This window comes from Anneissia japonica, unplaced genomic scaffold, assembly GCF_011630105.1.
Source record: "Anneissia japonica isolate Jap-2015-1 unplaced genomic scaffold, ASM1163010v1 scaffold1801_len212617_cov180, whole genome shotgun sequence".
In the NCBI taxonomy this organism is placed as follows: Eukaryota; Metazoa; Echinodermata; class Crinoidea; order Comatulida; family Comatulidae; genus Anneissia; species Anneissia japonica.
Genome location: NW_022753486.1, coordinates 133,839 through 149,330, shown reverse-complemented (window position 1 = coordinate 149,330; position 15,492 = coordinate 133,839). Strand labels below are relative to the sequence as shown.

The window sequence follows — 15,492 nt, the reverse complement described above, 5'->3', positions numbered from 1 at the left end:
TCAATTTTCATCGCTCTGTGCAATATCTTCACGGTCACGAAACAATTAGGTATACAGTATTTTTGCACACGAACCTAAACAAATCAAGCAAAGCGTCCAAATCGAAAAATTATTGGACTGTGGGGGATAGGCAAATAACGTTGGGAGTTGCAGTGATGACGTTACGATTGACTTATAAAAAGGAATATGCTGGACGCAGGGTTCCCGGAACGCCGCCCTCAACAGCGTGTGCGAAGCACAACTCAAAGTCAGAAGTGGAACATCAAATTTGGATTTGGTTTTGTAGTCAGATTTGCGAGGAAAACTTCAGTTACCCGTATTTCTCGACTGAGACGTCAGTGGGAGCTGTAATTTTTATGGCAAGGAGATGTTGCTACCCTTAATTTGTATTATGGAATTTAAGCCCACAAACCTTGTAGTTATTAATATTTTTGTTATAATAGAAAATTTTTATTTTTTGGTGATGTCACACTCACAATATAGTTAACATGCATACGTCATAAGATTACGTCAACTTTTTCTGGTAAGGCAAGCTTTCCCAGCGTGCTTTTATCATGGATAAACACCACTGCTTTGCAAATGGATGCCTTGCCTAGCTATGGCAACAAGAGCCGCATTGTTAGCATTGTATAATACTTAAAACAAGGTATGTCTGCAACTGAATTATTCTTAGTTAAATTTTTTTTTCTTATTTTAATTTATTTCTTTCGAAAGTGTACTTTCTAACACAAATAATTGCACTGTCTACTTAGGCGTAGTCTTACTAATAAATCCTCACCGTCCCCCGCTACACAGTACATCAGTAGTCTAGGCAACAGAACGTGATGTGCCATTACCTTCCTAGGTTTTCATGTAACATTTGCATATTGTTGGCTAACCAACTTATGCTTACCGTTCCCCCACGCTACAGTACAGACGTTTGCTAGACAGCAGAACGTGACTGCACATTCCTTCCCAGGTGTTCATGTAACATTTGCATATTGTTAGCTAACCAGCTGCATGTATTCCTTTGTGAAAATGAGTACCGCGGCATACTCATTTTCACAAAGCATTTGCATCCCCTCTTGGAAAGAGGGAACCTAGAAATAATCGTCTCCATATCTTCGCTAATTAATCACCGTAACTGACAGCAGACCATTTCCGGTCACACGTTACTCTCCATAACGCAGCACCCCCATAGTTCCGTCACCTCTGGGTTATAATTATAGTAATAGTGGATCATGGCAAGCAAAGCCTCTATGCGATTCATTCATGTGAGATATTTGAGGTTACACTGGTTGATACAATACTGTATGATGAGGTTCACTGATGGATTAACTACAGTACTTTTAGACCTTTTCGCTTAGCCCGCCCTTTGGATATTGTTGCTAAGGCCCCAGTGTAAAAATGTACACAAACATGCTTTTGTGGGACAACATGTGTATGTGAAATGTGTATGTATTCATGGCCGTGTTCATGTTATGATTGGTCATTTAAGTTTGATTGACACTCAAGAAAGGGCCATAATTGCTGATATAAATTGATTTTACTTTCAAGCTTTATTTTTTTTTTATAGGTGTTCTAACATGTTCAAGAATCGGCCAAAAGTCATACATTTTTGTATCTATCATGCTATGTTAAAATAATACAAAGCAGACATATATTTTATTCGTGCAAGTGCTTGGCAGTTATTATAGAATCACGTACATATTTCAAATTTACAATTTATTTTAATTCTTTAAAGCTGATGAACATGAGGTGATGATATTGAAGCATACAAGGCAACAACATGTTAACATAAAACCTGGTAGCACGTATTGACTAAAGCTGGGCACTCACTGTCATGTGACGAATCCAACTCTCCTCCCTGTGAGCGGTAGATGACAACGTCGTCTGTTGTTTGTCGGTGGCAGTCTGAACGGATTGTCATTAAAAATGATCTGTTGCGGGCGCATCGTCAATTCAATAATTTTTATGCACAAGTTAATAACAAGTATGTTATTGCAATATGAGCAAGTTTATTTCAAAATTATTTTTTATGACTTTTTGACATTAGCAAGGGACAATACATCTTTAAGACCTGCCAAGACTATCAAATTTCATTTGACAAAAACATGTGATATGCCTAAATATATATAGGCACATCATGTCTATATACAGTATACAACAGTTTTTTTGTAAAATAAAATTTTATAATCTAGACAGAGCTTTACAGAAGATTTCATCAGTTGCACGCTCAACAAACCCCCCCCCCCAACCACAGACGGCTGGCGAAAGCTTGTGTAAGAAGTAATTTAAAAGTGCTACCATCAATTTAGTAATATTTTTACCTGACTAATGCCATATAAAAAACAGTTGATTATGTAGAGTCTTCTAAAAGGAAAGTGGAGGTCCTTTTTATGTCATTGTTTTCTTTAACATGAAAACCGACTACGAAATAATGGCTGAGTGACTGATGACTTCTTAATATTAAAAATAGTAATAGCAGCTAAAACAAAAGCATTTTACACTTGAACACTATGTTAAGTGTTGGGACCAGAGTGCTAGATTAAAAAAAATAGATTAAAAAATTTAAAATAATTCCATCAGGGCTAAATAGAAAGATGCAAGTGAGGATGGTCAAGTGTTTTTTATAGTATGGCTTAACACGACTTCCGTCTACTATTATTTTTAACATGTTAACATAGATATTCATTTAATATCACTATGCTTTTATTAATCTTTCAAAATTTTATGTAATTTAGATTGTCTTGAGAATTCACTATGTTTAAAGAATTACCTTCTTATACAAAACTATAATATCAATAACAACAACAAAAAATCAATTAGTTAGACAAAGGACTTCAGTAAAATTATATTCATATCTTTATGGTTTTGAAGTAAATTACTTGATCTTAAATCTTAAATTCTCAATTCTTGTCATCTTTTTGAAATTGGCACTTTGGCTGGGCCTTTATACTTGCGGCAGCCATAGAAATATACTAGCTGAGTAGAAATAAAAAATATCAATTTGAATGCAAAAAGTTTGCATTTGAGAAAGGTGGAGAAATATATTACTTATTCAAAACTGCATCTGCACTTAAGTAAAATACTTGTTTTTAATTATATTTTTCAAAAGTAACAATAATATGAAACATATTTTAAGACTTTAATACAAATTAATATTGATATTTTTTGATGAAAATCAATGAAACTGGTGCTTAATAAGTTAATATGTACAATATTAACTTATTAACTAATTTTACAACTCAAAACTGTGCTGTTTATTAGTGCTTTGTTTAAAAAATATGTTAACAATTTCCAACATTTAAATATACATTAAGTTATTAGAATGTTAACTGGTGTAAAGAATTTCTATTGCAGATGCAGTCTAGGTTAAGAACATGCTACATATTATGTGCAGAAGGGGAGGAAGGGAAGAACAGAATATGGGTTCTCAAACATCTTCAAGACGGTGATACTGCCCATCATCATCAGTTGTCAAGCCTACGGCAACAAAAGAAACAAAAAGGAAGCAATTGAATACTAATTGAAAATCACTGCATTAATAAAGCTGAAAAAGGATTACAATATTATTAACATAAATGTGAAGCACTTGTATTTTTTTATTATTATGTAGTATTATTGTACTATGATATTATTTCAATTATACAAAAAATATAAAAATGTATTTGAGGTTATAACCTTTCTTTGTCAATGTGAATAAAAATGAAAAACTTTGACAACATTAAGATGATGTTTAAAAATGTTAACAGCATTAAAAAAAATGGGAAGCACAAGTTACAGCAAGAAACACAAGTGAAACGGAACATGAATTACATGAAACAAGTGATAAAACACACATTTAGATTATACAAAAAGCAGATAAAAACACATCCTAGGCTAGAAGCTAACCAATCAGCACCCTTATATTTCAAAAGAATGGTACAATACAGAAAAATTTAGAGAACAACACATATTTATGTCACAACATTTATATTTCATAAAATACCAATTGAATGCTATTACCAATGAAATTTCTTTGTGGTTTCGTATTTGCATTGTCTTTTCTTACAACATTTAAATATTGATCTATGTGAATAAGAAATCTCATACAAAAAGCTAACAAAATAAACTACAAATGCTCATAGTTTGTTAGAACTGCGCAAATGGAATGCTGGAATGTCCTACAATAATTACTCTCATGGAATCAATGATAACAATAGTAAAATAACAATTACAATAACAACATTTGTTAAAAAATTTTATGTAAATGAAAGCTAATTAACAAATGCCAAATATATCACAATACACATACAAATTTCTGCCTTTATTAATATTATTATTACATATATTTACTTATAAATATGACATGAATTTAATATTTTAATCAAAAAAAGTAAAAAAAAATTAAAAGATGTGTTTTATGTTTTCTGGTAATTTTTGGGTCACAACAGTAACATAATGTGTCATCATAGGAGGGGGGGGAGGTTGTGGCCTATGTTTGTGTACAGCACCACTATATAATTCTATAGTGATTTTATTGTCAATGAATGTGGTAGGTATACTGTTAGGCCTGCTATATTTCTGAAGTACGATAAAAATTGAATAAAAAAAATGTTTAAACTATTTTAAAAAGTATATTTTACGTTGAAGTTAGAAAAAATATAACTTATAATTATATAGAAAATAAGTATAAAGTCTGGTAGGTATGCATAATATATACTATAGCAAAATAAAGATTACATAAAATGTATAAACTATTTTATTTTAAGTATATTTTAGCTAAAAGTTAAAAGGAACAAATAGGCATTTTTTGTTTTGACTATGCGACCAGTCTACTACAAACTAATGGACCGTGACGGCAACACCAAGACACTGTTCGCGTACTACTCCAAATGTTGTTTTCGTCTTTTTTAGGGCAACTACGACGACGCAGCACATGTACATATGGAGGAGAGTTAGGCTCTAGACGTCGACCATGGTTTTATTACCAGGGAACACTGTTCCTAAGCTTGACACAGGGTTCCCAGAACGCCGCCCTCAGCGGCGTCTGCGAAGCACAACTCAGAGTTAGTAGTGGAACGTGAAATTTCGAAATGGTTTCGTAGTCAGATTTGCGAGAAAAACTTCAGCTACCTGTATTTCTCGACTGAGACGTCAGTGGGAGCTGTAATTTGTATGGCAAGGAGATTCTGCTACCCTTAATTCGTAATAATGGAATTTACGCCCACAAACCTTGTAGTTATTAATATTTTGGTTATAATAGAACATTTTTTATTTTTGGTGACTCACAATATAGTTAGCATGCATACGTCATAAGCTAGATTACGTCACCTTTTCCTGGTAAGGCAAACTTTCCCGGCGTGCTTTTTTGATTGATAAACAATTAAACACCACTGCTTTGCACATGGATGCCTTGCCCAGCTAGGGCTACAAGAGCCGCATTTTTAGCATTATATAATACTTAAACAAGGTACGTCTGCAACTGAATTATTCTTAGTTATTTTTTTTTCTTATTTTAATTTCTTTCGAAAGTGTACTTTCTATCACATACTGTATAATTGCACTGTCTACTTACAGTAGGCCTAGGCCAAGTCTTTATTATGTTTCATCGTCCCCCACTACAGTACAGACGTTTGCTAGGCAACAGAACGTGATTGCACCTTCCTTCCCAGGTGTTCATGTAACATTTGCATATTGTTAGCTAATTAGTTGCGTGTATTCCTTTGTGAAAATGAGTACCGCAACGTACTCATTTTCACAAAGCATTTGCATCTCCTCTTCGAAAGAGGGAACTTCGAAATGTTGTCTCCATATCTTCACTAATTAATCACCTTAATTTAGCTTACACCTATTTATGTAATGCATGAATAAAGTTCGGGGTTTGTCGGGTAGTGAAATGATTATTGTACATTTTAAGTGCTCCCTCCATGCATGCATGCATAATACATAAATAGTTTCATCTTGCTGACGTACTCCAACATCACTGGTGCATCATGGTAACATTAACCAACTGACTGCTGACTGATTACTCTCCACAACGCAGCACCCCCTAGTTCCGTCATCTCTGGTTTTATATTTGAAAAAGGAAATGTGAAAAAAAAACTTTAGCCAAATACTGTTGACAAAATAATAAGTTTCTGGAAAAACTGAATGACGTTTTGCTGTTGGCTAGGATTTAGGCCTACTGTAGGCTTAGCCTAGGTGTCAAAAGATTCGCGGACAGGAGAAGAGGGGTATCAAGACTGCTCAGCCAATTTGCCAAATGCAAGAATGATGTAAAAATAAATGTACATAACAATTTTAAAGAGAGGTATTTTTATGGGCCAGCAAGGCTACTGTGATCCACGATATCAAGGGTGCAGAGGTCCTAGCTAGGCAGCCCCAGATAATGTGTTTTCTCCCACCTAAAATCCACCCTGACAAGGCTAGGCTTGGCTCAGCCTAAGCCTAAGGACCTTTTTTTACTATTCCCTGATTTACCTAAGGGTACATACATAGAAAAAAATATTAGATTATCACTCTTTTTTTTCTTTTTAATCGGAACAATAGATTCTTTCGCTACTGTTTTTATCGATGAGGGAGGGACTGTTTATATTTGGCTAGTAATATTAAATATTGTATAAAAAGTGGTTTAAAAGATAATGTTTTTGATGTAACAAATTGCATTGTTAATTTTATGCTGTTAAAATAATTGATGCGGCAAAAAAAATTTTTTTTTTATTCTCGCATCAATATTTCCAGAATTTTTACGTGGATGGGAGTGATAATCTAATAAAATTTTCTATTTGCCCTAATTTTATGTTGCCCTTATAAATATTCATTCCTCCTTTATTGTATGTGAATAAGTTCATAAAACATTAAATTACTCACTCGTTTTAATTAATTATTGAACGAATAATACTCGATCGCGGATGCGATGAAAATTGCAACCCCAACGAAAAAAAATTACCGGCAGTTTCGCCAGACAATCTGGTGATCTGATTGGTCAATATTAGGGTAGTCGCCACTACACCAAATTCAGAAATTGGGGTAGTCGGAGAAGCTATCACAACGCCGATTTAGCCAGTAAGGTTTGTGAGCATGCGCAGATGTTTATTACACTCTATTAGTTCCTAGTAGACTGGCAGCGTAGTCAAAACCATTGAAAGAATGTAAAGTTACAGATAACTTTTTCATTTTCATTATCAATTAGCAAATTTTTGTTCTGAAGTGTCTCCTTACAAAGATACCGTAAAACACATTCCCGACTGTGATTATAACAGGAGCAAGAACTATAGAAGAGAGAAGTGACGAGGAATCAGGTCGAAGTTCATCAGTCACTGCAATCGCCATCACGCAAAAGACCTGTGGAATGTACAGGGTACAGGAAAAACATCAAACATATTGAAGAATTATAATATGACTTGAAAACCAATCAAATTATATCTCTTCAAATATGTAATTTTATTTATAGATATACTGCTTAGCTTATGGTACTGTTGTCCACTGTTGACCATTATCAATCCCTGACCAAAAAAATTAATTTAATGTTGATCACATGCAGGGGTTTAGCCAGAAAACGAAATAGGCCGTCCAAAATGGAAGACAGTGGGCGTGGCCCTAAGCCTATGGGCAGACCACGCCCACTCAGGGTCAGAAAATATGGTTTTTAGAGGGTCTTTAAATGTTGGAAGTTTGTCTTCTGAAATTAGCTATCACATTCAGTTATAGACATAGATTGTGCATGGCTACATTACTCACATAATATTTCTAGACTATGCAGATGCATTTTCATCTCTCGCCTTAGTCTAGTGAAAATTCTACTCTAGGCCCTCCGAATCGATTGATAGGCCTAGACCTACGTATGTTGGTGACAAATAAAATTTAACTTGTGACGTTAACAACAAATTTTCTTTGCGGTATTTCATGAATTAACTTTTCACTAGGTAGTCAATGGTTGTTAAGCCATACATTTTTGGAAATCCCCACCGAATATTGGCATGAAAACAACAACTTTCAATCAATAATGGTTGTTTTTATTAAACGTAAATATGATTTAGCTTTAGTTCAATGTAACATTTGATAGATTTCAAGAATATAAAGAATTTTCTAAAGGTAGACAGGCCCATTTAGGCTAGGCCAAGCCGTCACGGTAACAGTGACCGTCCTAAATAATTGCTGGCTAAACCTATGATCACATGACAAATAGAATTTACCTGTTCCTATAACTGTAAATGTAGACTTGCCACAAGTCTCTAATTTATGGATTTTTTGTAGTACATTATGTTATATATTATCATTATATGAATGTTATGACGGAAGGTTAACCAATCAAACGGTTCTCGTTTTGGTGCCACGAATGTAGAGAGAAGTCAGGAAGTTGGGACATGGTACCGTATGTGCAGGTGTGTGGAATATCGTGGTATTGTTAATGGAGGAAAAGAAAACACCAACCAAAACGCCAAAAAATCTGTATTCCAGAGAAATTTTTGTTCTGCGCACAAGATCGAGTGCGTGGAAAAGCTGCAGTCTAGAAAGTATTTGGTTTGCGAACCGCCTTACGTTCACGCGAGGCTCAGTATTTAACACTAGAACATTTATCAGCCCACCACTAGGCCTAGGCCAACGGAAAAGCTGTCATGCTGTCGCAACTGGGACACAAAATTGAAGACAATGGATACCTGGATAAGCTACGGGAGTTGTCGCGAGTATGTTTATGTATTTTTAAAAACAAAATGTCACCAAAAAGAGGAGCAGGCCGTCTCTATTCCAAGGAGCAAAGAGAAATTTGATTAGCGCGGCGAAACATGAACTAACCACCTACAGCTGGTGTAGTGGACAGGACGAGCTGGGCCTATGAGATAATTGTCTCTAGATAAAATGATGATGGTACCAACGAGGCCAGAACTAATGTAAAGGTGCGTCAGTCTTTAAATTACTTTTTAGAATTCTGTGTTTATCTTTCATTTATTGTTAAAATAATATAATGAATGACAGCAAGATAAAATGTAAACCATAAAACTACTTTTTTAGGAGGGCTATAGTTTGTTAAAGCAAATGAATTTACCAATACCAGATACCATTTTTTTTAGGTAATTTTAAAAATACACCTTGAACTTAATTTAAAAATCAAATAAACAGCCCCATCACCCCTTCTGTCTGGCTCTGTTGTGAGTGATTGTGAATGCACTTGTTATTGTACCTGCTTGATAAGTACTTGTACTTATTCTTCAGTTTTCAATCAGTTGATGGAATTTATATTTTCCCAAATATTCACCAAATGTCGCAGCCCTATTCTATCTAGAGCAGGTACACTAATTTTAACCATAGCCTATTGGCTAACCTATATTTAATTGCTATTAATAATTCACATTTTTCCTATGAGACAGACACATTACATGGATCTCTGACATTAAATAATTTATCAATACTATAATATATAACTATTTTTAATCATAAAATAATGATAAGGTCTATGTTAAACGTGCCATGGTTATGGAAAGTAGTCATGCCTATATGAAAATTTGGCTAGGACATAGTTGGACAAACTATTTAAAGTGATAAAAAATGATATATAATTTATAATTATAAAATGCCTTTGTCTTTATTTTACATGTTTATCTCATACAGTTTCTATCATATACAGTACTGATGTTGCAGAAATTGTTGATAATTTTGTGACAAAAATTGATATATTGTTGTTCAGATCTATTTATTTAATTGTTTTGCAGGAATGGATATTCTGTGAATAGTCCAGCCGGATGACCCCCACTGACTTCCGTCAAGTTATAAAACTTGAGACACTTAGCATCTGACGGAGAAGCACAAATTCATGTATACCAAACCCAGTCTCATTTCGATATTAATTGTACTGAAATATACTTATGATAATGAACAATTAAATACAGTATGATCCTTCCTGTATTCTTTTGCATTGACGTTAAATTGACTGGTAATTAATATAGTAAATTGTTTGTTAATTAGTGAAAATATTTTTTTTTTCCTGAAGCAGTTAATAATATATAATGGTAAAACACTGAAAGATCAACAAATAAAGTTTGAAATGTAAAATCACTGTGGTTTGGATCATTTTTTGAGTTTCGTACAATGACAGTTACAATGTTTTTTATTCCAAATACATGCAACTAAATTGTTTTCTCATTACCTGCAATGTAGCCTCTTTATTTTTACAAATTAACAAGAATGATTATATTTATTGAAAAATAAATCTGATAGCTATGGAGATCAGAACAATTAAAAGAATTGCACATTTTCTCCTTTTGTCTATTTGTTTTATTTATGGCCCAATAGAATGCTATAAATATTGTTTGTAAATTTGGAGTTGCATATTACTCACTGTAAACTTAGAAATAATACAAGAAAAAAATTTGATACTAAGGGGTGAAATATGTTGTGATTAATTTAAGATTAAAATATAAATGAATTGAAAAACAAATGGATATCATGTAATTAAATCAATTAGGCCTCCTTTTTGGCCAACATACTGTACAAGGAACAATAAATTAAACCTTTCTCATTAATCAATAATTTATTACTCAGTTTCTCATTAAATGTTAATTTTAAAAAAAAATTGATATATTTATTCATTGTTTAAATCTCAAAATACAGCTTTATGCAAAGGATGCAATTGTCCATAGATATGACGATATTCACCCGTTCGTCGTACATAGCAAATTGAGGTTCCTAAATCTTAGCCAGTTTGAAAAATTAAATATTTATATTACTATTATTTAATGCTATATACATTACTCTATGTTAAAACTAATATGTAGGCCTATTTCAAATAGATGTCTGCAAACCCGACGTGAATATTGACTATTGTGGTCTCTCTAGGCTAGGTCTAAACCTGAATGTGCTGAACCTGGCGAGAAAGCATGAGCTTGGCTGTATCATATCAATAATAATACTGTATTTATTAACTGGCATGAAGTTGGTTACTTTCCATGCAGCAGATTTCTGTTGTGAAGGTGCGTTTAAATATTACCTCCATGGTTGAACAAATTGTGATAGGGGACTAGCACTCCTTGCGGTGCACAAGCTGAGCTAACCTGAATCCTCCTTATCATTAGCTGGGCCGAGGGGAAGCATGATAGCATATTTAATTTATGCCGCGGTAATTAGCCAATCGGAAATCAAAGTTGTTAAATACGTCATACACCACAAAATCGTGGTGCCTGCACTCGAAATCCTCACTGTTTTCCCAGTCCCTAATCCCAGAAAAAGTATACTATGGAACGCCATGCAAATAAGTAATATGGAACGCCATTTGTGCCAAAATTGATTTATTCTTAAGCATTTCAACTGATTAAGACAAAGATTAGGGACTGGAACCCAGTCTATTGGGGGGGGGGGGGATTTTTTTTGAGAGGAAAACACATAGTAAGTAGGTCCTAGTGTAGAATAGTCTCCCCTTCCCACAGTCTTTATATAATTTTTAAGTCAATGATATGCATATTTATTATGTAATTATTAGAATAGGATATTTAGTAATCATTCAATGAATCGAATTGACTGAGAACATACAATAAATACAAAGTGTCCCACAGGCCTACATCGCGGTCGAATTTGATCCTGCCTGGGCCTAAGCCTACACCAAATGCCGCCGAGCACAATTCCTGCTGGACCTCGTCGTGTAGGCTAGGCCTGGATTTAGATGTTTTTTTTGTCATATGAAAAAGTGGGCCAAAAATCAGGGTCGGGTGGTGACGCTAAACAAGTATATATATTTTTTTACTTCATTATTGACAAATTAACCATATAAGTCAGCCTAACTAGGAAAGGCCCATTGCGTTCTCTCTGATGATGGGATCTCGCAGCCTGCATAGACCTTGCATCACAAAAAAAGAACTGCCGACTTGTATGGGTTTTTGTTCTAATTTCGTAGGCTATTACATTTAATTCATACTCATATTTGTATAGCACATACAATTGAGAAAACATAGTGATTTGAAAAACTTGTAATTAGACCCCAATCACACTTAAGAGTTACGTCGGCCAAGGGTCGGCATTTTTTAAGTCTGAAGAATCAATAAATGTTAAGCCGGCCCTGAGCCGACCTAAAGTTAGTCCGACTTTTGAGTTGGCTCAGGTCCCGCAACCGCAATGCGGGACCTGGGCCGACCTAACTTTATATCTGAACGCAAGCCAAATCTGAGCCGGCTTACGTTCGCCCCGATTGCGGATTTATTTTGACATCTTATCTTATCACATTTGAACTGACTTGCGCGAAAAAACACCATTGAGAAATAAATGGTTATATTAAGGAAATTGTACCACGTGATACAAAGCACAAAGTGGTACCAAACACAATTACTGTAACAAGCAATATAATATCTCTACCAACTAGACTTCAAATTTTTAATGCATGCAGCAACTGTAGTGGGTCGAATGGCAGAGCGGTTAGCAGGGGATATGTGCGCTATATAAAACTACGTTATTATTATTATTATTAACTGTGTTTCTCTACCATAGTGAGCTATGATTTCTAACAAAAAATGAAGAAGAGCATATTAACTGTTTTCATCGAAACCTTCTCAGGAAATTACTAAAAATGAAATGGCTATAAATAATCAGACTTCTGTATGTTTAAGGTGGCTTGGACATTTAATGAGAATGCCTGACAACACACCGTCAAAAATCCTTGAAGGAAGCACTTTGCAAAGTAAAGAAACCAAAAGGAAAACGAAAACATTGTGGATAGAAATGATGAATAAGTAATTTAAATTTGATCAACAGACCTTCACATCCTCACAAAAAAACAGGGAACTATGGAACGACTTTGTAGAGGGTGCAGTCGCAAAGCCTACCAAAGGCAGACAAGCGTTATAGATTTAACCTCTATATAAAAAATTAATAAAATTATTCTTTTTAAATGCCACAACCATCAATAATGTGAAATTTGGTTTTAATAGAACAATGTACACAAGTTTTCAGTTTGGAGACTTCTATGTTGTACATTGTTACATAAGTGGTTACATCGTTGTTACAATAGTGATTAATGGACTTTGTTACAATAGTGGTTAATGAAATTGTTACATTGTTACAACAGCAGTTGATTTTTGGTTTTTTATTTATTTATTTATTGTTTTTTGTGTATATCTTAGTTAATTGGTGATCCGCTTCACGAGTATGACTAATTTGCATGCCAAGTAAAATTAGTACCCTTATTTTGCTTTGTTTTACCGTACTGTAATTCTCAACTAGGCCTAGCCGTACGCCAAGCCAATACGCACTGCGGGGTGCAGTGTGGCTAAAAAAAATTTTGTTTTTCTGAGCATGTGCAGATTGTGCTTACCTGGCTCATTAGCATAACAATACCACACATAAGGCTAATTCCAGTTAGACTGCTTAAACCAGCCAGCTTCCTATCCTGGTAACAGTTATAAGTCCTTGATTTGTTAGCATGATATATTTACGATTCCAGGCACCAAGCCGCGGCCCAGTAGCCCAGCCGCGCCAGGGACTGACATACCTGGCAAGAACTTTTGATATGAAGCCTCCATGTAGAGACAATATTTTGACATAACTATCTGTTTTCTCAGTGATCAAATTTCATTTTATAAAAATTAAATATTATTTTATTAAATAAATAATACCGTACATTTGTGTCCCCCCCACCCTGCGACAATTTTTGATTGTTTTTTTTTTTCTTTTCTACCATGATTCAACCAAACACGGTTTAGCAACACCCATCATAACTTTTGTAATGCTCAAAATTATTTTTGTTTTTACTAAATTAGAGCACTTTATAGGCCATAATTTGAGCATTTAAATATTTTTCAATCCGCGCCATGCGCTCTTCCTGTGGGTCAAATTTCAAATGTGCGGCGGATCACCTAACTCGTCCAAAGTGACAAGTTCAAATCTAGTTAAGCTTGATGTTACCATCATTGTTGATGAGAGGTGGCCACACAATATTTAATTTATAAGCCATGAAATTATCAATTTTATTTCAATTTTATTATGAAATTTCTTGACATTTTATATACTCTAAAGCTTGTATCATAAAACATGACCATATGTAAAACAGGCTGTTACATCCTCCTGATATGTTATCCTGTATAAATATGTTCAATAGATAAATAATCAATAAATAAATACTTGCACCTAGAGCTGAAACATAGCGTGAGCCACTTCACAACCTGTTAACAGTGCAAGCTGGGTAACTACATGGCCGGCCGAGAATGGTCAGCGTGTGGTTCCAACCCTCGACAACCCTTTCACAATCTCAATGGAAATCGCTGAGCCAAACCGCCTAACCCAGCAGTGGTAATGCTACAACAGTGGTTGATTGTTACATTAGTGGATGATACAGCTTCTACCATCAACAAATTTCCCTTTTGGTAGTAATGAAAGCAGAACTGGCAAATCGCCAGAGGTACTGGTATAAATGCACAGGTAGGATAATGAAAGCATGAAATATATTGCTAAATGATACTCACCATATTTCCGTCTAATCTCATCATTTCTGGCCTTTCTGTCTGCTTTCCTGAATGATAAAATAAAGTTCATGTGTTTAAACTAGAACTCTGCGAGCGTCAACGTTCCTATGCATGATGCATTTTTCATTTTCAGGCAATAATATGAGGTTGGGTGGAATTTGTGTTGTGGTGGTTTACCTTGAAAATTCTTTGCATTTGAATATTGGGAAAATGAATACTATACTGTAACTTACACATCAAGTATAGGCCTAAATAAATGCTTCACTTTCTCACCGCCGCCCATTTCTGACCTTTTAAATATTTTATATAAGATAGCCATTGAGTTGTGATGATCTCCGCAATTACTTTACTGGTAGTAGAGAGTTAAGTTTGGTGCCAATTTGTTTGGAACCTCCATGTTTCTATTTACTCTAATAGAATTTTTTTTCTAAAAATGAGCGTAAATGCTGTTTCTAACCTTTGACATGTTTCAATGTAAGCTTTAGTCCATATATCTCCGCAACCACTGGTGGCAGAGAGTTAATTGTGGTGTCAATTTAATCGAACATTCATGTTTCTATTTGGTCTAATGGAATAGTTGGCTAAAAAAAAATGGCTGGAAATTTTTCTGACCTTTGACATGCTGACATATATTATTATTATTATTAAGGCATATATGCTTATCTATAAATACTTGATATGAAATTATTCATTTACACATGTTTCTGTTTCATTTATTAGACTATTTGTTAAAAAAAAGTAATATGTATAAATAGTAACCAGAGCCTTGCAGGAGCCAACGTTCCTATGCATGATACATGACTTAAAAAGTATATAGGCCCTATATATATACGTGTATATATATATACACGTACATATACATACACATATATATACGTATACACCTATACAGTATATACGTATATATACACGTATACATGTAAATATATGTATATACGTACGCGTGTACATATATACGCGTGTACATACATACGCGTGTGTATATACATATACGCATGTATATTATATGAATATATATACGTATATATATTATATATATATTATATATATTATATATATATATATTATATATATATAATATATATAT

The 15,492-nt window shown here is 34.2% G+C and overlaps 1 protein-coding gene across 2 annotated transcripts in view; it reads right to left on the bottom strand.

The window, feature by feature from the left end:
• Positions 1-2,047: 2,047 nt before the first annotated feature.
• LOC117122902 (pituitary tumor-transforming gene 1 protein-interacting protein-like) overlaps positions 2,048-15,492 on the bottom strand; it is a 79,527-nt gene continuing 66,082 nt past the window's right edge. Inside the window, exons 6-8 of one of the 2 annotated variants that reach the window (XR_004447765.1) lie at positions 14,406-14,452; positions 7,186-7,308; positions 2,048-3,465 (exon numbers count right to left, since the gene is read on the bottom strand). Coding sequence is in view for 1 of the 2 variants with exons in the window: in XM_033268675.1 (XP_033124566.1) it covers positions 3,416-3,465; positions 14,406-14,452 (97 nt within the window). In the remaining variant the exon portion in view is untranslated. The remainder of the gene's footprint in view (positions 3,466-7,185; positions 7,309-14,405; positions 14,453-15,492) is intronic. The other variant, XM_033268675.1, reaches the window with a different exon arrangement.